This window comes from Hylobates moloch, unplaced genomic scaffold (assembly GCF_009828535.3).
Source record: "Hylobates moloch isolate HMO894 unplaced genomic scaffold, HMol_V3 SCAFFOLD_2, whole genome shotgun sequence".
NCBI lineage: Eukaryota > Metazoa > Chordata > Mammalia > Primates > Hylobatidae > Hylobates > Hylobates moloch.
Window position 1 is genome coordinate 23915298 of NW_026652277.1, and position 24039 is coordinate 23939336.

Sequence of the window (24039 nt, forward strand, 5' to 3'; positions counted from 1 at the left end):
ACAAATTAGCAGTAAAACCTCTGTTTCCTAACTGACTCTTTAAAAAATTCTCATCACCATCTAAACTAAACCTGTTCTCTAGTATGAATCATGGGTGAGTTTAAGCTTTCATCATTATGAGAAATGAAAGAAAGTAACCTTTAATTCTAAAGAGATTCAGATAAACATTTCAGGGAATAAATCACAAAGCAGGCTGCTGGGCTTTACCCAATTTGCAGTTTCTGTAGTTCATGCCTCCCATTTCACATTGTGTCTCACTAGAGAATGCCATGTCTTTCTCCATCACCACCAAAAATTCTGGCTTTCAAATCATTATTTGAGTTCAAGAGAAAATCCTATTGAGTTTATATATCTTTAACTTGGATTTGCCACATATAAGAAATGCACAGTGAGCCACATCGTTAGGACTTCTCTATGTGTCTGCATACTGGTGCTTCCAGATGGTGGTCAAGACTATGTATTTGTGAAGTTAGTTCAGCTTGTTGTCATTGAAACCTATTAGCTGGATGGAACATTATACAATTTTAAAGTTTCACAAACATAGTTGTTTAACAAAATCATTTAAACTCCATCTGTTAGGTCAGTTACTATTAATAATATTCTTTTATTTTGCAGCTCATTATTAAACATGTTGTCATCCTTAAATTTAAAAAAATATAAACTAGCATTATGTTCAGGTGAAAAATGAATTAATATATGGCACATGTTGGAAAACCTCAGAGAGCTCAAATTTCAAGCTCCCTTTCCTTTTTAGGGCTTTATGATCCTGTTTTCTAGTTAAAAAGTAACATGTAATTGGAAGATAATGATAAAGAAATTATTTCTACTCCTTAATTTTCTGATAGCCTTGTTTAAATGACTTCTCTACACTGTAGGATCAACAACAAAAAAAGTAACTTTATCATAACTACAAATCCAATTCTTGTTCTAGGTGAATTCCTGAAGCATAAACTGAATGGAATTATGTTACACAGATCTGGTGGTGTAAAATTCTGGGAACTTATTTTTTTCTTATAACCTTGCCCCCAGTTTGTGGACATTTTACCTTTTACAACAATTAAAAAAAAAACAGTAAGAACAGCTCAAATCAGAAATTGGAGTGCAATAGTGGAAAACAGAAGGATGGTGTTCAACTGATATCTACGAGTTTGAATGTAATTGAATAATGTTTCTCTATGACCAGAGTCCCTAAAGGAAATGTTCTCCCCTCTGTGATTTCATAAAGTGGTTATCAACCCCATAGAACTTTCAGCACAGAACCTAGACCAGAAAAATGTTAATTCAAAAAATATGATTCATGGATCAGGAATTATGTTTTAGAGATTCAGACTTAGACACAGTTCTCTAACACTTTAAGAAATTAGATTAATTCGTTCAGTATATACCCAGTAATGAGATTGCTGCGTCAAATGGTATTGCTAGTTCTAGATCCTTGAGGAATTGCCACACTGTCTTCCACAATGGTTGAACTAGTTTACACTCCCACAAACAGTGTAAAAGTGTTCCTATTTCTCCACATCCTTTTCAGCATCTGTTGTTCCCTGACTTTTTAATGATCGCCATTCTAACTGGCGTGAGATGGTATCTCATTGTGGTTTTGATTTGCATTTCTCTAAAGACCAGTGATGATGAGCTTTTTTTCGTATGTTTGTTGGCTGCATAAATGTGTTCTTTTGAAAAATGTCTGTTCATATCCTTTGCCCACTTTTCGATGGGGTTGTTTTTTTTTTTTCTTGTAAATTTAAGTTCTTTGTAGATTCTGGATATTAGCCCTTTGTCAGATGGATAGATTGCAAAACTTTTCTCCCATTCTGTAGGTTGCCTGTTCACTCTCATGATAGTTTCTTTTGCTGTGCAGAAGCTCTTTAGTTTAATTAGATTCCGTTTGTCAATTTTGGCTCTTGTTACCATTGCTTTTGGTGTTTTAGTCATGAAGTCTTTGCCTATACCTATGTCCTGAATGGTATTGCCTAGGTTTTCTTCTAGGGTTTTTATGGTTTTAGGTCTTACATTTAAATCTTTAATCCATCTTGAGTTAATTTTTGTATAAGGTTTAAGGAAGGGGTCCAGTTTCAGTTTTCTGCATATGGCTAGCCAGTTTTCCCAACACCATTTATTAAATAGGGAATCCGTTCCACATTGCTTGTTTTTGTCAGGTTTGTCAAAGATCAGATGGTTGTAGATGTGTGGTGTTATTTCTGAGGCCTCTATTCTGTTCCATTGGTCTATATATCTGTTTTGGTACCAGTCTACTATAAAGATACATGCACACATATGTTTATTGCAGCACTATTCACAATAGCAAAAACTTGGAACCAACCCAAATGCCCATCAATGATAAGACTGGACAAAGAACATGTGGCACATATACACAACGGAATACTATGCAGCCATAAAAAAGAATGAGTTCATGTCCTTTGCAGGGACATGGATGAAGCTGGAAACCATCATTCTCAGCAAACTAACCCAGGAACAGAAAACCAAACACCGCATATTCTCACTCATAAGTGGGAGTTGAACAATGAGAACATATGGGCACAGGGAGGGGAACATCACACACTGGGGCCTGTCAGGGGGTGGGGGGCAAGGGGAGGGATAGCATTCAGAGAAATACCTAATGTAGATGACGAGTTGATGGGTGCAGCAAACCACAATGGCACATGTATACCTATGTAACAAATGTGCACGTTCTGCACATGTATCCCAGAACTTAAGTAAAATAAATCAATCAATCAATCAATTTTAAAAACTCATTTGTTTTTCTGATTAAGTTCACAAAAAAAATTGGAATGCCAAAAAAAGGAAATTAGATTAATTCAATGTCGACTAATATCTTTAGTTACGGCACACACACACACACACACACACACACACACACACACAAAGTTAGTTTGAATGCAACAAATGAGCTGCAGACCAAAAGAGAAAAAATATACAGTTGGGTATTTCAGTTTTCTCTAATGAAGTACTCTCTAGAATAGAGCTTTTATCAATAGCAAAATTTCTCAGTTCACAATTATACCGACAAGCCTCTAGCATATATGGCTTTGTTGCATTATTTTTTCAATCAGGTGAATTAAAATTTTGACATTTCTTTTTCTTCAGCCATAGATTTTTAAAATAGGATTCTAAAAATAATTTTTTAAAAATCTCTACAACTATACTGTATTGAAGATAGGATAATATGTTCTCAGTATCTTGTCAAATCCTTATAAGATATCAGACTAGCCCAACATATTCAAAAAGTTGATTATTTCACAAATGTATTACTGTACTTTGGCACGCAAAATAGATAACTCTGTCTTTGTCAATACGTTTTCCCAACAGAGGATTACCACCTTAACTGTCACGGTAACTCCTATTGCATGCTTTCTGTGGTTTGTGGGTTTGTATTTGGTGTTGATGCATGCCAGCCAAAATGGTACTAATGTAGCTATTGTTTTTATCTGATACTGAATTTTATGTTTTCTTGTATTAATAATCTTTTACATTTGCTCCAGTTGAATCACTTTGTCTGCTTAGTGAAAAGGTCAAGAAAAAAAGTGATTGCTAATTTTCTTAAAAGTCTCTGGCCTTATCTGAACAATATAGCTTTATTCTTTAGGGTTTGGGAAATCAAAGCCTTTGGGGTGGAGGGGTAAGGAGTGTCTGTAGAAACAAAGCTAATATTCATAGGCTAATTCATCCCAATACGATGAGTGTGGAGCATGGCAGCAATTTTACATTACCTTACCGAATCTACCCGGAAGCACCTTCCATATTATTTTGACCTCAAATGTTTTAATATTTTAGCATATAAATAGGTGTTTTTTTCTAATTATGTAACTAGTAAAATTTTTCCTCATTGCAAATTTATATTTGGGGATATCTGATTATGATAGAAATAAGGAAGGTGTATAGTGTGCCTATTTAAGGCATGAATTTTAATACATATAATTACTACTTTTAAAAACTGTGCTTTTTCTTGATTTAGGGTCCGCCTGGACCTCCTGGACCTCAAGGAATACAAGGGCCAAAGGTTATTCTTTATTTACTTGTTTCCATTTATCACATACAGTGCAGAGAATCCCACATTAAGTATATGCATCTTTGAAAATCAGTCTTACAAAATGCTGAAGAAGCTGAGATCAACAGTATTGTTTTAGAGAGTGAAGAAAAGAAATTGAGATCTGGACTGAAGGAAGACAGAAAATTAGAAAAGAAGAAGGGAAAATAGGAAAAGAAGACAGAGAAATTTAATTTAGAGGAAGACATTGAAAAAAGATATTAAACAAGGGAAAAACAAGTTCACCAGAAATTATAAATGTAAAAAACACTAAATGTGGTGTATGAAAACAAAAGAAAATGTTTAATTAAAGGAGGGTTAGAGAAAATTTAACTTGACACCAAGAAAGATCCTTGCTTCTAATGCTTTTGTAATAAAAAGAGTAAGAAAAGTTTTAGTATGGTGCATTCACAAATCAAAACTTTAGGAATCATTTTTCATAATGCATTCTTTGTTATATACTTTCAGACATTTTGCCATTTAAATCTTATCTAATGAAACATACCAACTAAAAATAGTAGAAGGCTAGAATTGCTTGCTTATATCTAAACTTTGTTGATGGCTTTATCCCTCCAAACTGAAGCTTAGTCATTCAACCATATTTGATCAATTAACACACGGCCAGTGATTCTGGCTTTTCAGAACTGAGCTACATGTGTTGAAATATGACTTTCGACATTGGATTCTTGTAGGAGATTCAAGTTATTTCAAAATTCATCTTTTGTTAATGCTTCTTAAGGCAGTTTATTTGCTAAGTCTATCATAACATACACACACGTATCAGCTTTCATACTCTCTCAAGATACTTAAAAACAGAAATCTAGTATATAGAAACTTTATTTTTCTATTATATAAAGGAGTATAAATTACAATATTACTGAGCTCCTTGCCTATATATTTAGAACATAGATCCTAATTTCAAATGGATTTCATGTATAGTATTAATATAAGGTGTGGGATTTTTAACTTTCTATTTCTCCAGCACATTCTGGTCCCTTAGAGACATAAGACAAAAAAACTATACATACTCTTTATTCTTGGTGAGCAACACTGCCTGGATCCCCATTCAATAATATCTTGGTGAGCTGGACTAGATATCCTAGAAGGAAATCTGCAATTTCTTTTTTCCTTTATGTAGAACCAACCAAGTGTCTAAGTTCATTATTTCACCTCCTCACTTGACTAAGACTCCAGAACCAAAATTGTCCCCGAAGCTAAATACATATCTCATTTCCCACAAAACTCAAAAGTTTCCAGGACTTTTCTCTTCTCTACAGTCCAAAGGCCTAGAGAAGCCCCAAAGGCACCCATTCTTTGACCCAAAGAGGCAAAAAGGACCTCCTAGGTAAAAAATCTGTATCACTAAAACCTATATTCCCTTGGTTTTATAATCCAATTGCTATTCATGTATTAATTCAGTTATTCAGTAAGTAATTTTTGAGCCTCTACTCTATGGTAAGGACTAATATCTAGTAAGGATACTAGAAAGAAATTCCAATAAAGGGCTTATGGCCTAGGGAGGGAGATAGGCAAATAAAGGTACAATTATTAATAGAGTAAGTGCATAGAAGGTCCCTCTAAGTCTTAAGAGCCAAGGGTGGCTTTGAGTTGAAACTGAAAGACAGGAAGAAGTTGCCCAGATGAATATCTAGACAAGCAATATGGAGGAGGGTTGAGTCATTCTCGCTTACCTCCTACCCTTGCCGTCCTTCCCAGTGTGCTATCATCCCTACCCCACCCACCCCACAATGGTCTTATAATTGAGATCTTGTGTTAGCTGATATAGTCCTTTATGTCTTTCATGATCTGTCCTTGAGAAGGTTGGGATAATTGGGGTGGAATGTAGCTATGACCAAGAGACAGCGAAATGTAGCCTGAGTCAAGTATAGAACCCCTTCTGATCTTGGAACTCAGACTGAATGGGAACTTACTAAATTAGTATTTCTCCTTCATTTGTCACACAAGAATTGTTTGATTCCTTACACATCAAATAACTCTTACGAACCCCATTTGAGGGGTGAAGGATAAATGAATAACTCATGAATTATGTTTTTCTTTTAAACACTTGTGAGTCATATTTTAAAGGGAAAAGTCTAGCAAAGCCATCATTATTGGACCCACAGTGCTGACAAGTATTCAGACTCTGAATGAAACTAGGGCTTAGCCAGGTGCATCCAACCTCAGCAGACTTGTTTGTGGTAAAATAAACTTTGCTGCTACCACAAAGAGCAGGAAATCTGAAATAAGAAAAGGCCCTTCCCCCGCCACTTTTCTTGCTTCATTTGTTTATAACCACAAGATCATGCCTTCCTTAAACACTGGAAAGCTCAAATTTCATGCTGTACCTCATAGCTCTTAAAGTTTTTACCAGGGAAAGGAGCTCTAGCCATTTCAATATTGTGGTTTATAGTATCACCAAACAGGCCTTTCTAGAAAATACAGCCTCAGGTCAGCTCCTTTGGAAATCTGTCTGTGAGGCAGGCCTCTCACACTCAGAAGAGCTGTTTTTACAAAGTTTCCACAGTGTGGGATTCAGGGATATTTGTAATGGGATCCACATCAATGACTCATTGATATAAAACAATGCTTACTTTTCAAGGAATTTATTTAGTCACCTTTCAAAACTGAAAAGTGACTAAACATTTGCTGTTCGATTAACTTTCTGGCGTATTGTATAAATTTGCTTTTAATGGAACATCTTCAGTTTAAAACAGCAAACAAAAATCTCTATATTTTGAGTTTGTCAAAAATCCTTATAAATCATAACATGAATAGTAAATTTTAATTCATTCATAACACAGTATAAGAAATTGAATTGATCCAAAAGTAATTTTATATGGATTAAGATATCTGATTTATGATATCCTTCAGTGAGGCTTTTCTGGAAATTGCACACTCACAATCATGAATTTGTAACTAACTGAACTGTGCCAATTAAAATATTGTTGCAAATTCATGGGGCTTTGCATTTTATTTTTTTAGGTTAACTGTTATGTTTTCCTTTTTACTGAAATTGGAAAGTAAGAGAAATCATACAGAGGTTGTATGGAGAAAAAAATTAACTAACTGAAGCAGATAGGTTGTTGCTATAGGATATGGTCAGCTATCAAATTATGTTATCAGTTTTCCTTGATCACTCTTTTTTAGCCTGCATCTCACATGGAGAAAAAATAAAAACACTAAAAGCATTGGATCTTAGCTACATATAAATACTATACATAATCTTGAAGAAATGTTATTACTTCCCTTAGTTTAGATATGTGCTGTAATAGCATATTCTCGGGTTATGATGTATTTGCTGAAAGTCAAAGTATACTGTTAACCAACTAGCATCGTTTTTTTATGTAGTGCAGTATGTTACCAATGAGAATGGAGGCAAGTCATTTATTTTTATCTTAATAGGGAGAGCAAGGATCTCCAGGAATCCCAGGAATGGATGGAGAGCAGGTAATTTTCAAAGATATATGCTATTATTTAAAGCATCATTCTTGATTACTACTTTTACTGTAGGTTTGAAGCCAAAATGTCATGAGCGTTGATATTTGATACCCTCTTTCTTTTAACCATTTGTTCTAGAGACTTCGTTGACTCTAAAAAGCAATTAGTTTGAAATTAGACATTAGTTTTCTCTGCAAAAACATCTAAGCCATATGATACTTCAGTTTTGTTCTTAATACTTTATACCAACCTACCAGCGACTCCCCTGCAAATTTTTAATAGACTCGTAAAATCATTACCTTAGTAAAACTAGCCTAATTTTTGTCAGTGAATACAAATATGTCAAGATTAAAATCAGTGACCAGAGTTTCCACAAAACTAAATCTTGCCTATTATATGCCTTATTTAGACAATATCTTCTTTTCCCAAATAAAGATGACACCTAATCCCTAGATCCTTAGAAAACACAGAAACAAGCAGGGAACTTGTAGATTGACAGAGTATGGTAGTATATCTCTGAGGGTTCCCTCTAAAACAGAAGTCGGCAAGCTTTGTTAATAAAGGTCCAGATAGTAAATGCTTTAGGCTTTATAGGCCACATACACTCTGTGTTGAAGTTTCCTTTTTATTTATTTATTTTTGGTTAACACCTCAACATTTTTTTTTAAAATTCACTCTGTACAGAAACAATCCCTGGGATGAATTTGGCCTGTGAGCCATGGTTTGGTGGCCCCTGCCCTAAAAGAATCTGAGTTGGAGAACGTGGACAGTATTCAGAATTTGGAATGGAATCAAAAGGGTTAATTTCAAGATCTTTAGTGTTTTCTTGATTTCCATTATTTACCCAAGAAATGGCTAAAATCAGGAAAATCATAAGAAATCAAAAGGATTCTTAATACAGTTAGTGAACATATACTCGTCAGAAGAAAGTATTAGGAAAATTATGTTTAGGAGATGTTATTTTTACTATCAGAGTTATATGCTGAAATAATAATAATGTCATATTAAATGAACATGTGGTAAACAAAAACATAGATACCTTAGATGATTTCCTATATCATAGATCACTTAGAATTTTAAAGTCTGTCTATGTTATTTCTCTGACCATTGGTCATTATAAGTAATTAATTTGACATGCATAATGATATACAATATGGCTCCTACAGATATAGTAGCTAGCTTTTTTTTTTTCTTCTGTAGGCTTTGCAAGGTCTTCTTCTATCGCAAAGTACAGTGGGTTGCCGTCCTGCTGCTATCACTAGATCCCCAAAAATAATCCAGGTCTTATTAATCAGTAAGATCCATCTATTCATTCAGGCACCTACTCACCCATTGGGTAATTCTGAACTAGGTGCTATTAAATAGGTACAGTTAACAAGAAAAGTTCCTTTCCATAAATAATTTTTCTCCATAGTTTTTAACAAAGAAAAGATAAACAGGTTTGTGCAGCCTAGAAGCCCCTTACCATAATAACTATGATCATCTCTACCGAAGAATGAGCCATCAGTGTATTGAAGTGAGTTTCCTAGGATGAAAATGCTTAAAAATATAAATTAATGTCAATATTAATATTATAAAATTCAGGGCAGGCATGGTGGCTCATGCCTGTAATCCCAGCACTTTGGGAAGTCAAGGTGAGCAGATCACCTGAGGTCAGGAGTTTGAGACCAGCCTGGCCAACATAGCGAAACCTCGTCTCTACTAAAAATACAAAAATTAGCTGGGCACGGTGGCACATGCCTGTAGCCCCAGCTACTTGGGAGGCTGAAGCAGGAGAATGGCTTGAATCCAGGAGCCGGAGGTTGCAGTGAGCCAAGATCGTGCCATTGCAGTCCAGCCTGGGTGACAGAGTGAGACTCTGACTCAAAAAAAAAAAAAAAAAAAATTACAAAATTCAGATTTGTTAACATTCAGAATGCATATTTATCTATTTCCTCACTGTAAATGAGAATAAAAATACCATTCTGACTCACCTCATAGAGACATCACGAGAACAAAATAAGAACACTGTGAAGAGGTTGTCATACTTTTAAGCATTGATTGAGCGTTAGTGTGTGGTAAATGATCCAATGATTTACCAGTCTGTAGACTGGACCATTGGAAACTGATGGTGACTGGAACTTCTGCCTGCAGTTAGGAGGGAGGGGAGTATAGTGGGTAGAGATGAGAGAAATTTGGACATTTGTTATTATATAACACTAGGTCCCAGTTCAAAATACGTCCTGTATTGTTGAGAATTAAATCTATTAAGTTGTGTTCAGGTCTGGTGAGATAGAATTAGCTGCCAGGTAAAAATACAAAATCAGGAGAAATTATGTCAAAACCTAAGTTCATGTTTTTCATGCTTAAATGGCCTAATAGAACTTAATCTATTTCATTACAAGGAGAAATACTACTGATTGCGTGTAGAAGGTTGCTGTAAGAAATAACTCTACCTAAAAACAAAAATCAGAATCATCTCAACATTAAACCCACCTATTAACGAAATTGATCTGGAATTCTATTTTCCCTAGGATGTAATTATCAGGGGTCAGTATGCTGCTTACATGCCAACCCTATCTATCATTTTTAGGGACTCAAAGGCTCAAAGGGAGACATGGGGGACCCAGGTATGACAGGTGAAAAAGGAGGAATTGGACTTCCTGGATTACCGGTATGTTTATACTTTCTCTTTGTTTATACTTTTTATGTTACGTTCTTATTAAGATAAATTAAACAATCAGAAAAGAGTTATATTATTAGCTCCAATCTCATCTAGTGGTTCATCTAATATTTTTATTTTGAAATATATGAGGTATTATTGGTTAATTACTCTAGGGAACTCAAATTGTAAGGCATGTAACCAAATGAATTATAAAGTAAGCCTTCATGTTTTCCTGAATTGTTTTCCCTAGAAGATAATAAAATAAACATAGTTGGCCACTTTAATTTAGTATGCATAAGATGGTGGTAACTGGTTATTGTAAAATAAACCATAATAAAGAAATGAGCCAAAAAATATAGGACAATTAAAAAACAAATTACTCTGGAAAGTGTCCTCTGTGTGTATGGTACTATGGAATGGTGTTTTATGGTTTTACGCATAATTCTAACTGAGAATTTGGAGGAGAAAATGTAAAAATTGTTTTAAAAAATGCAGTAAACTCCACTGCCTTAGACTTTTTTATAAAACAAGGAAGTATATAAATGTCAGTGCAAACTAAGTTAAAAGACTCACCTTTGCTATTTAAATTGCACACCACTATAAAAGATATAACATTTATAACTCAATGTATTTAACACTGTAGGTCTTTAACCAATCAAGCTCAAACTAGTTTTTATTTACTTTATATTTTATTCTACGTATCACCCATAATCCTAGGGATTTTAATAAGCTTGCTATTTTAAGCTAGAATTCAAGGAGATAAATCTTTCTTTTATGTAGCGAGTGCATAATATTATAAAATGTCAAGAGAACAGTGAGTTTGGGGAGAAAATTCAGTTGTCTCTTACACTGGAAATAACTTTACCTGCTTAACTCTGCTTAATGGTTATTTGTAGGGAGCCAATGGAATGAAAGGAGAAAAAGGAGATTCTGGAATGCCGGGTCCACAGGGTCCTTCTGTAAGTCCCTGGTGGCTGAACTTCCATGGTTCTGAACCTCCTCACACGCTGACCTGTTACTTACCTATTCCACCTCTGCCAGATGGCTGCACAACAGTAGACAGACCTCAAACCTCTTGGTTTGTCAAACTGTGAAAGAAACATCCGTCAGCCTTGCACAGTGAGAGACAAAGTATATCAGAGGTCTGAGGTAGAAGCAGGTTTTCAGAGGACTGTCTAATCCTGAGGAAAAAAATCAATGGTTTTCTCATAACAGTGGATAGATCTTCGTGAATATAGAACATACTTGTTTGTTTCTCCAGAGCCCTGCTTATGCTTAGTGAAATATTTGAGTTTGATAGTAGTGACATTATAGCATTTCATGGTAATTAGTTGCTTCCTTTTCTTTGAACATAGTTTTCATTTATTCTGGCTTTTGGAGAACTTTTTTTTGGAGTTTTTTTTTAATTCTCAAAGGGAATTTCTAAATCTAGAGAATCAAACACATCACTTATTCCAGTATCTTTCTTCCTTTCCAACTACTAATGGCCTTAGCAGAACCCCAGCACAAGATTCAAGTTGAACTGCCTTATCTAAATGAAGTAACCAAATACATTTTTATTTTTTGGACATACAGATCATAGGCCCACCAGGCCCACCAGGTCCCCATGGCCCACCTGGCCCCATGGTAAGTTTCCCTTCTTTCTAAAATGTAATTGCTTATTTATGAGCATGCTACTAGAGAGAACATGAACACATCCCTCTAAACAGCCAGCTTGTATTTTGTACTACTCTCTGTGGAATGGATGGAAAATACCAGGTGCTTTGAGATATATTAACTTTACAGTGTTGTCATTCACTCTCCCAAACACATATGTTGGGAAGAGATAGAGTAGTTTTGCGATAGAGGTGAGGAAAGACAGACACATATAGCAAGCTCTACTACAACCTTACAGCGTGAACACTGGCAAATCATTTTATCCAGCTACTCCTCTAACCTGATACCAGCAGAATAAGATTTAGAATCGGCTGGACACAATGGCTCATGCCAACACTTTGGGAGGCCGAGGTGGGCAGATCACTTGAGGTAGGAGTTACCAGCCTGGGCAACATGGCAAAACCCCATCTCTACATAAAATACAAAATTAACTGGCCATGGTGGCACATGCCTGTAGTCCCAGCTGCTCAGGAGGCTGAGGTGGGAGGATTGCCTGAGCCCAGGGAGGCCAAGGTTGCAGTGAGTTGTGATCGTGCCCTTGCCCTTTAGCCTAGGAGACAGTGAGACTCTGTCTGAAAAATAGTAATAATAATAATAATAGTAGTAATAGCCATTAAAGAATGTTTCTGAAAAAGTTTGAGGTTTGAACTCTTTAATGAAATGTTCAATAGGAACATTTATTTATAAGGCATCAAAACATCACATTGTATCCATAAATATATAGTTATTATGTGTCAATTTTAAAAAAGAATATTTGTAAAATAGTATGATTAAAAATTGAAGCTTACTTCCTCAGATAACATATATTGTTAGATCTTTTCCTTCTTACTTTTATGATACTTTGATTGATTCATTGAGCCAGGGCCAGTGTTAACTGCAGGTGTCTTGCAGTGGCCAGTGGTGACAGTGACCCTGCCCTCAAGAAACTGATGTCCAGTGAGGAAGGCAGCCATTAAGCAAGTATAATTCTCTAAATGTCAAACCAATGACAGTTGTGTTAAGGTTAGAATAGAATGTCGAAGGCAGAGTGCTTCAAATGCTTTTGACTGGGCAGAATAAGAGCAAGTCAGGCAGGCTAGAAGCTCACATGTGTCTCTCAGGTGTCAATAAATTAAAAGACTTCAGTATTACAGAATAAGTAAATTATGGTCACTCTTTCCTCCCATTGCACAAGAAAGAGCATTATTGGAATGATCTAAGCCAAGAGCATAGCCAGTGACTAGCTCCATTTCTATTTTATAACATAAACAATTATTATTGACCTTATTTTCTTTTTCTTCTTCTTCTTTCTTCCTTCTTCTTTCTTCTTTCTTCTTCTTCTTCTTTTTTTTTTTTTTTTTTTGAAACAGGGTCTCACTCTGTCACCCAGGCTGGAGTACAGTGGCACGATCATGGCTCACTGCAACCTCTACCTCCTAGGCTCAGGTGATCTTCCCACATCAGCCTCCTGAGTAGCTGGGACTACAGGCACATGCCACCAACCATGCCCAGTTAATTTTTGTATTTTTTGGATAGATGAAGTTTCACCATATTGCCCAAGCTGGTCTCAAACTGCTGGGCCCAAGTGATGCACCCGCCTTGGCCTCCCAAAGTGCTAGGATTACAGATGTGAGCCACCTTGCCTAGTGTGACCTTATTTTCTTAAAACTAGATGGTTCATTAAGAATTAAGCAAATGGCATACTTTTGGCTTTTTTAAAATACTCCCTCTACTATAAGATAGAAGGTTAAATTAGAAAATGCTACAGCCTGTTCATATCATAAAATTAATTAGTTTAGAGGAATTTTAAGCCATTATTAAAATGAGGTAAGAATACCTGATAAAGTAACAGCCATTTCCTGAAAATGCTTATCTGAAACTTATCGAAAATGAAAATATTATTCTAATGTGGATATATGTAACAAATATATAGGCATTGCTTAATAAAAACTTTTTCCTGCAGTTTTATAATTTTACTGATGGATATTTAAATACTCCTTTCTCCAAATAGTTTGTTTAAATCACTTGAAAGGTTTACAGCAATCCACAGTAACCTTAATTTGACTAGTCTGTATATTTAGATTTTCTACAAAATATGTGTTTTGTAATCCTGATTCATGCATGCATTATGACTTTCTTCCACTGATAAACAATTATTACAAGAGCTTTGAGGAATTTGTTTTTGTAAAAATAAATGCAATCTAAATAATAATGCTTAGCTTTCCTACATAATAATCTTTTCTTTAATCTTAAATAAATGATGCTACAGAATCCCAAACTTGGGTGTCATCTCCTCACTTCATGTCTCCTTTGGATTCTTCAACACCTTGGGTCTGGAGGAGTTAATGGAAAATTTCTCCTCTTCCTTGGCACTTAAAGTCTGGAGCTTCTCTTTGGCAAACTTCTCTTTGAAACCATATTTTTGTTTCATTTAAACTCATGAAGCATCTCACGTATTCCACTCAGACTTTTTAATGGTAATTTGAGTTCAGAATACCTTTTTTTCCTACTTCTTTCTTCCATGTAACCCTGGCGAATTTCTCCCTCCTCAAAGGTATTAGCAGACAGAATTGCTATTAATGAATTTCCTATTACAGAGCAATCCAAGAGGTGGAAGGAACTTTTGGTAGGTAATAAATAGTATCCACTAGCCTGCCTCTACCTATAGCTCAAAAAAGAGGATGCTTGTCTTACATCTCTTTTGTTACGTGATATAATATTCACTCCTGCTGGGAAACAGTGAATCAATTCTTAATTAAAAGCTCTGTTTTCCATTTTCAGGGACCTCATGGACTTCCTGGACCAAAGGTAATCCAACAAATCCCTTGATTATTTGATTTCTGCTTCCTTGATAATCATGGAGAAGCATGACAGAAGCATGTCTGTCCTGTCTTATTTATTTGTCAAGTAATGTTGATAATCTTTGAGCCTTTAAGCATCCAGATGTTTAAATCTCATAACACAAAATGACTTATAACAAATTTAAATGATATCACCTGGAGATAAATTATTCCTCATTTTGCCTTTTTCCTGGTCACTATGTAAGCTTCTCAAATTACGAATCATAATGTACTCAAGTCAACCATTTAGAAGTGAATCTGATGAGATTCTCAGACTAGTCTAGATGCTTTTTTTAATAGTGTCTCTAGCTGTATATTTGGATGTTATTAATTGATATTTCTTGCTTGCCATGTAGTCATACCACATCTAAATGCTTTGCCTCTCCAGCATCTTAATTTTGTACTCGCTCAGAGGTCATTGGTCTAGAAGCGGGTGGGGTATTTCAGGTGTGCTATACTGGGAAGACGATCACATCACTTACATGCATTCTATACTTTTGGATTAAGAAGCGAACAAGGGAGAAAAGCTCCTCTTTGTCAGAATTAGTGTAGCTTGCATGATGAAGATGATCTCCACCTGTCCTTTGCCTTAGTCTAGACCGCAAGGACATTCTGGCGGATTAAAATAAGCCCTGAAAGACAAGCTCCCCCTTTCAGGGAGCATACATGATGAAGACTTATGTTCTAATCTCAATCTTGCCAGGCTGTATCACCTTAAGCAGATTATGGACCCTCTCTGGTCCTTTATTTACTCACCTGGGTAACTCACCCTACAGTGCTGATAACTTAATGAGGTATGATTATAAAACACTTAGCAAAATATCAGGTGCAGCTGTTGATAAATGTCAAAAGACAGCTGTTATTGTTGCTATGTGACACTTGGTTCCCAACAGAAAAATTCTATAACTCATCCTCAACCCTGCTTGAAAGAAGGTTCATGAACTCCTGAAAGTGCATCAGTAGTGAGTTGGTGCAACTTACAGGTAGGGGCTGGGGAGACACGTAAAGGCAATGTTGGCACTAGGTGTCACAAAGCCCAGAGGCAGGCCACTGTCTCCTCTGGGGAGGCTGGCTCTCTTTGGCCCACCCAGCTCTAGGGGTGGTGGCAGGTATTGGTCTGACTCAGGAAATCTGGGTTTCCTTTTCCCAGTCAGGCAGGTGACACCCAAGAATGGGTTCATGCCTCTTTATTCTTCTTAGACTACCTTACCTTCCAGTAAGGCCAGTGAGAAACAGTATCTCAGAAGCTTAGACTTTGCGGTGAGAGTACTATCTGGGGGGGGTCAGAAGAGAAAGCCCCATCTATCAGCTTTGTGATCTTAGTAGTCATTTAATCTCTCTGGGCCTTTTTCCCCATCTAGACTAAATCAATGCTTCCTACTCATGGATTTTTTTTTTTTTTTTTTTGAGATGGCGTTTCGCTCTTGTTTCCCAAGCTGGAGTGCAATGGTGCAGTCTCGGCTCGCTGCAACCTCCGCCTCCTGGGTTCAAGTGATTCTCCCGCCTCAGCCTCCCAAGTAGCTGGGATTACAGGCACTCACCACCATGCCCGGCTGATTTTTGTATTTTTAGTAGAGACAAGGTTTCACCATGTTGGCCAGGCTGGTCTTGAACTCCTGACCCCAGGTGATCCCCCCGCCTCAGCCTCCCAAAGTGCTGGGATTACAAGCATGAGCCACCACGCCCGGCCCTACTCTTGGATTTTAAGATGCCACCAAAAACCAGCCTGGTCTTAATGACTAAGGATAATGCCACCAAGATATTTAATTTCATAAGTGATTCAGATATGCCATCACCATTGGATTAGGAGATGCCCAAGATGCTTTTGATTTCTAAAATGCAACAATTTATTTTGTCCATACAACTTCAATTCTTACTTAAATCATAAGTTTCAGATAATTATAAAGTTGAAAAGACCTCATAGATATCTATGCAAGTTCCCTGATTTCATAGATGATAAACTTCAGGCCCAAACAGTTTAGGTTATTTGCCCCTAATTACACAGCTAGTTCATGACAGATCTGGGACTAGAACTTAGGTCCGGACTTGAAATTTGGTCTTTCTGTCACTGGATTTAACCTCAAGTATCTCAAGACCACTTGCTGAAAGTGCACACACATGCAAAGCCATGGATCTCAAATTAGTCACTGACTACTGAGCCTTGGGCTTAATATCGTGTTCTCAATCAGTAGCATTCCCAGGATACTACCTTACCAACACCAGCACATTTGGACTTGCTATTGTGGCTGTACTGCAAACATCCTATCTTAAAAATCCTGAAAATTTTTTATGCCGTGCCAGTGTGTTCATCACTTTGCAACCCCCTTTGAAAGTTCAAATAAAATAGCATGATTCCATGCACGAATCTAGCTCAGTGTTTCCCAGAATTTCCTGATAAGAATCACCTAGGAGACTTATTAAAGATACCCATTTCTGTGCTACCATGGACTGGGTGGGGCCCTGAACTCTTTATGTTTAACAAGCGCTACACTGACTTATATCATCAGGCAAGTTGAGTAAATACTGCACAGGTTAAAAACCCCTTCTGCCATGTCAGTATAGCCTCTCCCCCTTCCCGCCCCCACCCAGCAAGACTCTATAGGGTATTTGTGTCTGAAATCATCTTTCTTTCACAAGTCCTTCAAGATTTTCTTGGCAAATTAATGTCTACACTTAAAAGTTGAAAAGTATACAGGTCAGAACTTGATATCTAACTTGCTGTTACTGATAGAAAATAGGTGTACTGTATTCCTTGGTTTTTAAAAATAGAGTCAAGAATTTATCATTTACCGTGGCTTTTATAATGTCACCCTGAGTTAAATTCATACTTTCTTTATTCTAACATTGGGCAGATGAATAGTTAGTAAAACTACATTGAAGTTCTTTGATCTTCATATTTTCTCCTGAGATTGGTGATTTGTTGATTAGTCCATGTAGGGATCTGACTTGGCAAGGGCAGTGAATGAGGACTTGCTAAATGGCATTACTTCAAACATCAGCTGCGACATTTGTAGTTCATTCCCTTGGGCAACATGCTTAAAGGCTTAAAATATCTGTCTATAACCCTGTCCTGCATATTCCAGTTTTCCATTCCAGCAGAGTGGGTGTTTTTTCTACCGATTCTTCTTCAGCATCCTCCACTCGATTGTCTTTGACTTATTTGATCATAAAAATATGGTATAACATGAATTTCCTTGAGATAGAATTGAAAAATTTAGGAATTCAACCATACATATTTTTATTGTAAGAAGCACACTTTCTTAGGAGTTTTGATTTCTAGAATATTAATTGTTGATGTCAGTTTAGTAACTATTTTAACTTTAAAAATTAATGTTTGGTGCAATACAAATCTAGCCTGACTCTGCTGTTTCCTAAAACTGGAATCTGCAACTATTTCAGAGACTGGCTCTCTTCTCTCACAGTTTAAACACCCATAATAGCAACCAAAATTGGCATTTGCTTTTGCATTTAGGGTGAACCAGGGTTAAATGGTGTTAAAGGATTGAAGGGTGAACCAGGTCAAAAGGGTGACAGAGGACCCCTTGGTCTTCCAGTAAGTAAAGAAAACTTTCCATTTTAGTGCAAATCTCAGATTTTTCTTTCTACCCTACATGATAACTCTGGTTTACTCAGCAGCTCATACTGTTGAGGTTTCTGTAATTAGGAAACATATTATGTTAGAGCAGAGCTCAGCTCAGTTTTGTTTTCTCTGATGTCTGCTCTTGTGTCAGAGGAAGACCCACAACAAACAATGCTATAAATGTCCTGTCGTTCTTCAATTACATACATGCCAACCTTCCTCTTTTAGGGCTGACAATTCTTCTTCCATTATCCCCTTCTTTCGAAAGTGTCGTGCTCATTATTTCATAGTTTCTCCCAAACACTTTTTATAATCTAGTGCAGTTTAAAATGCTTCCTCAATTGTTTTTTCTCCTTGGATACCAAAAACTGTAGCCCCCTGTTGGTGGCAGGTATGGAATTGGCCATTGTTGATGAACTGAGGTCAATGCTGTGGCTCCTTACATTAATCAATCATATCATGTTCTATGTGTTTTATGTTGTTCGTTTTGAAAATTCCCTGTTATGAGGTTCTTGTGGCAATAGTGAGTTGTATAAAAGAAGTATTTTGCAGTTGTTTAGAGATTTTTATTTTTAATGAAGAAGGAATCTCCCCCTGGCTCTTCATTTTCTTTATGTCAGCCTTCTTTCCACAACAACTAAATGGAGATTTTTTTAAAATTGTTATTAAATACGAGGCTTTAATTTCAAGCCTTTAATATGCTATCTATTTGGTGAATACAGATACAAATCAACAAAGAACAATATAGATTACATTAGTAAAATATGACATAAAATCAGTAACAGAATATAGTTTATACACAATTTGAAAAGTGGGAGGAAAAAAAGGCTGATGACCACTTATTTCATTTTTGCCATGGGTATTATACTTTACGCCAGTTGATAGCAAGTGCCTTACATACATCCAGCATATAGTAGATGGTCAATAGGTATTTATTTATTGAATGACTGATATAAACCTTGTATTAAAATATAGGTTCATTTTATTTATTTATTTTTGAGACGGAGTCTCACTCTGTCACCCAGGCTGGAGTGCAGTGGTGCCATCTTGGCTCACCACAACCTCCATCTCCCAGGTTCAAGCAATTCTCATGCCTCAGCCTCCCAAGTAGCTGGGACTACAAGTGCACGCCACCATGCCCAGCTAAGTTTTCTATTTTTAGTAGAGACAGGGTTTTGCCACGTTGGCCAGGCTGGTCTCAAACTCCTGACCTCAGGTGATCCACCCGCCTCGGCCTCACAAAGTGCTGGGATTAAAGGCATGAGCCACCAGCCCAGCCTAGAATATAGGTTTAATCACACCAATTAGATCAATAGACCATAGGCATAAAACCTCTATAATATATGCGAGTCATTATTTCAGCATTCTAGGTAGATATAATAGTATCAGTGTAAAATTATTACAATTTCCCCGTTTATTTTCTTTTTTCTTTGTTTGAGACAGCGTCTCACTCTGTCACCCAGGCTAGAGTCTAATGGTACAATCACAGCTCACTGCAGCTTCAAAGTCCTGGGCTCAAGCAATTTATTTTTAAAAATATTTTATAGAGCTTGGGTCTTGCCATGTTTCCCATGCTGATCTCTAACTCACGGCCTCAAACAATCTTCCTGCCTCGGCCTCTAAAAGCTCTGGGATTATAGCTGTGAGCCACTATGCTTTATTTATTTTCAAATGTTATAATAATGGTAACTGAAGAAGGTATCAAAAGGCAAAAGAAAGTTTGGATTTTCTATTTTATTTAAACTTTCAATCTAATTTATTTAAAGTCTGCCCTAATTTAAAATTTAGGGCTATTGATAATTTTTATGCAACATTTAGCTAACAGCTGTACCTGTGCTAGCCTTAAACAAGCGAACAACAATGTACATTTTTATTGTAATTATTGCTAACAAAAGACGTATGTAAGGCCGGGCGCGGTGGCTCATGCCTGTAATCCCAGCACTTTGGGAGGCCGAGGTGGGCGGATCACCAGGTTAGGAAATCAAGACCATCCTGGCTAACACGGTGAAACCCTGTCTCGACTAAAAATACAAAAAATTAGCCAGGCGTGGTGGTGGGTGCCTGTAGTCCCAACTACTCATGAGGCTGAGGCAGGAGAATGGCATAAACCCGGGAGGCAGAGGTTGCAGTGAACCGAGATCGCACCACTGCACTCCAGCCTGGGCGATAGAGCGACTCTGTCTCAAAAAAAAAGACGTATGTAAGCCGGGCACGGTGGCTCCTCACATCTGTAATCCCAGCACTTTGGGAGACGGAGGCAGGTGATCAGTGGAGATCAGGAGTTCGAGACCAGCCTGGCCAACATGATGAAACCCTGTCTCTACTAAAAACACAAAAATTAGCCGGGTGTGATGGCGCATGCCTGTAATCCCAGCTACTCAGGAGGCTGAGGCAGAAGAATTGCTTGAACCTGGGAGGCGGAGGTGGCAGTGAGCCAAGATTGTGCCATTGAGCTTCAGCCTGGGCAACAAGGGTGAAACTGCATCTCAAAAAAAAAAAAAAAAAAAAAAAAAAAATGTATGTATTTTGCAGTTATAGTATGGCTCATAATAGGATTATACAGAAGAAATTTTAAAAACTCAAAATACTCAAAATGTATATAGAATAACATCACTGGTAGAGTTTTCATCTGGAATAGATTTTTTTTTCCATTTTGTGTTATTAACTGCATCTGAAGCATAAAATTGGGAAATAGTTCTGCAATCTTGACAATAGAATTTTTAGGGCCAGTGCATTTTCTTTCTTAAATACTCCTTGATCTAACCAATATTTTTAAAGGACTATAAATAAATATTTGGGCTTTGAGACACAAAAACCGTATCAAAGAAATAATTGTGCTTATTCTTGAAACAAGCATTGAAAATGCCATTGTTTAATCATACACTATTTATGTGTAGCCTAGCGTTCAAAGTGAAGAAAAGCATGCATTGTCTGAGAACATTTGATTTTTAAAGTTATTTCCCCCATCAGGCTTTGATGCAAAAATTATTTGAAGGAATTGAGAAACAATTTAGTTTGGAAGTTATTTTTTGCTTGGTCGCACACATTGTTTTCTGGCTTTTTCCCTTTCCTAGAAGTCCCTCTAGTGGAAAGTAGTGTGAACAGTAGGAACAACCCAGAAAACAATGAGTAATTATTGTTCATGTAAAATCCACCAAGAGTCATCCTAACGTGAAAACCCTGTATTTGTTATTCATAAATACTATTTTAACAAGTATAACCAGAGCTCTTTTTTCTCCTCTGAAATGCTAAATTTGATTGATTATTATAATGAGCCCTTTTTTAGGAAATTACCGTTCTTTTCTCTTCAGAACCTAAAGAAATATATGGTGAATAGCATAGTCTTTAGAAAATGAATTTCATATGGAAATTAGATAGAAGCCTGCAACCGTTATGAGTAACTACTTTGTAGCCCAGTTTATACACTTCATTAGCTTGATTTCTAAATAAGAATTTGTCAAATAGAAATGTCATTAAAATGCCATCATCTGTGGGTTGTTTGTCATGTGGTTTTTTTTTTTTAACTAACAATTTGTAGCAATGTGATATTCATCGCAGAACCCTGTAACTGCGTATTATGTTTTTGAAGTGTTACATTTGTTCATCGGTACCTCATACTAATCTCTGTTCTTGTCATTCGTGTTACACCCACCAACCCTGCTACCAACCAAATCACACAGGGAGCATCTGGCTTAGACGGAAAGCCAGGATCCCGGGTGAGTCAGTCCCTTGTCTTGCTCTGACATGTTTTGTGGCTGTGAATCATGTGCTTCAGCACAGACCCCTTTGCTCCATGTCCTCTCATCAAATGATGAGGGTGTACTTAGAGCTGGAGTAAAAGGGGAAGGTGGACAAAGATGGCGGCAAAAAGGGGAAAGGTGGACAGAGGACGGTTGCAACTCTGTCCAGAGAACAGCTAAACTGCCAGAATGTCTTTCTGAAGCTTGTGTTCAAGTCTGGATAATTTGCTAGGTGGGAAGAATGACCAGACTAATGGGCTTCATTGTCATAGAATCCCAGACAAATTTTTCCAGAACCGATTGACAGACATTCCATACAATTCCATGAGAGCGGCCCTCTGAAGAGATTAAAATAATGTGAAATTATTGTAACTTGCTTTTCCTTTTAGACTGATGTCCATCAAATGTAACTTCTTCCTTGGCACTAACTTTCAATTTCTGTTCATAGAAATGACTTGTCTGTCTTCTGTCATTTTGTCTTTTTTTCTTTGGTTCTTAACAGCTCCAGCTCTTAAATTTCAGCCACAGATACTCAGTATTTAGAAGTCTTCTGAAGGTGAACTTTGAATCCAGGCAGTAAGAAAAATATCAGTTAAGCTGATGAGAATTCAACAACATTAGAATGAATTTAAGACTCTGAATTCTTTCTTATCACAAAGCTCTAACAGAATAAACCAGAATAGTAGAACAGAAATGGGAATACTAAAGAAAAATCATGCTGGAATAGTTCCTGCATTTGCAAATATTGTAATCAATTTTTTGTGAATCTAAGCATAGTCATATGGGAAATGAGCAAGTATACTTGAAGTCCTGGCTACAGTTTTAAGAATCTAAAAGAAATTCCCATCTTTTCAATTCTAAAAACTTGTTTCAGGCAGTTATTGTTTTCACTGGACCTCAGTGTTCTTAACATTCATTCAAATATCACCTCTTCTACCACAGAAATCCTAATCCTGAACTAACCAGGGTGACAAAGGGGAATTATACCTTTAAGTCATCTTGGCTGCCTGGTTTGTGAGTTGTAAGCGTAGTGACCAGCCACAGCCGCAGAATCTATAAGAATGATTCCTTTCCTGTAAGCCCCTGCTGCCCCCAACAGAGCTGCAGAAAGTTTTTGGATTGAACAGTTACACACTGTTTTCATTTACTTAATAATTTTCTTCTACTTGTATAACTGTTCAAGCCTCTTAAACAGCTGAAAACAAGAGTTCAGAGCATGCCCCGGCTAAGGGTGGCAGTGGGTGTAGAGAAAGGGCTTGAGGAAGAGGTAACAGGAAGGAAAAACAATTACATTTTTCTTCTTAAGATTGTGGGGCAAAGTGGAGATGCTTTATTTATTTATTTATTTATTATTTATTTATTTATTATTTTTTGAGACAGAGTCTCGCTCTGTTGCCCAGGCTGGAGTGCAGTGGCACAATCTCATTTCACTACAGTCTCAGCCTCCCGAGTAGGGGAATGCAGGCACCCGTCACCATGCCCAGCTAATTTTTGTGTTTTTAATAGAGATGGGGTTTCACCATGTTGGCCAGGCTGGCTGGCCTCAAACTCCTGACCTCAGGTGATCCACCCACCTCAGCCTCCCAAAGTGCTGGGATTACAGGCTTGAGCTACCACACCCGGCCAATGATGCTTTATTTAGTCAGAGAAAAAAGATATAATTAAATATGATATGCAGCTTTTTGTGTGTACCTTTCATTGAAACATGCAGTTATATAATTCATCCTTTTTGCATGAGTTTCTTGAAAACCGCTGGCCTGAAATAATCAAGCATAAAGCACTTTGAAAGGAGATGAGTTGTCTTAATGATATTCTTAGGCACCATTCACCTAGGAAAAATCCAGGATAAATTATAACTGCTATTCTTGTAGCCCTTGTGATATATCTCATATTATCTTTTTTTTAGGGTACAGATGGTCCTATGGGACCCCATGGCCCTGCAGGTCCCAAAGGAGAAAGAGTAAGTTGTTGCTGAGGTTATTAAGCTTGTACTAAAGAAAACACAGAGCATGGCTTTTCCATATTAATTGAACTGTTCATTTTTCAGAAGAAATAAAGGGCTATCTAATATTAAATAAAAAGAGATACCATTCTAAGTTCTATTCAGAGTCCTAATA

The 24039-nt window shown here is 36.9% G+C and overlaps 1 protein-coding gene across 1 annotated transcript in view; it reads left to right on the forward strand.

Moving 5' to 3' along the window:
• The window catches only part of COL25A1 (collagen type XXV alpha 1 chain), a 196065-nt gene that overhangs the window by 162366 nt on the left and 9660 nt on the right, over positions 1 to 24039 (forward strand). The window contains exons 20-27 of the mRNA XM_058432297.1: positions 7452 to 7492; positions 10056 to 10136; positions 11024 to 11086; positions 11703 to 11753; positions 14544 to 14570; positions 18075 to 18155; positions 21863 to 21898; positions 23829 to 23882. Coding sequence (XP_058288280.1) covers positions 7452 to 7492; positions 10056 to 10136; positions 11024 to 11086; positions 11703 to 11753; positions 14544 to 14570; positions 18075 to 18155; positions 21863 to 21898; positions 23829 to 23882 — 434 coding nt within the window. The remainder of the gene's footprint in view (positions 1 to 7451; positions 7493 to 10055; positions 10137 to 11023; positions 11087 to 11702; positions 11754 to 14543; positions 14571 to 18074; positions 18156 to 21862; positions 21899 to 23828; positions 23883 to 24039) is intronic.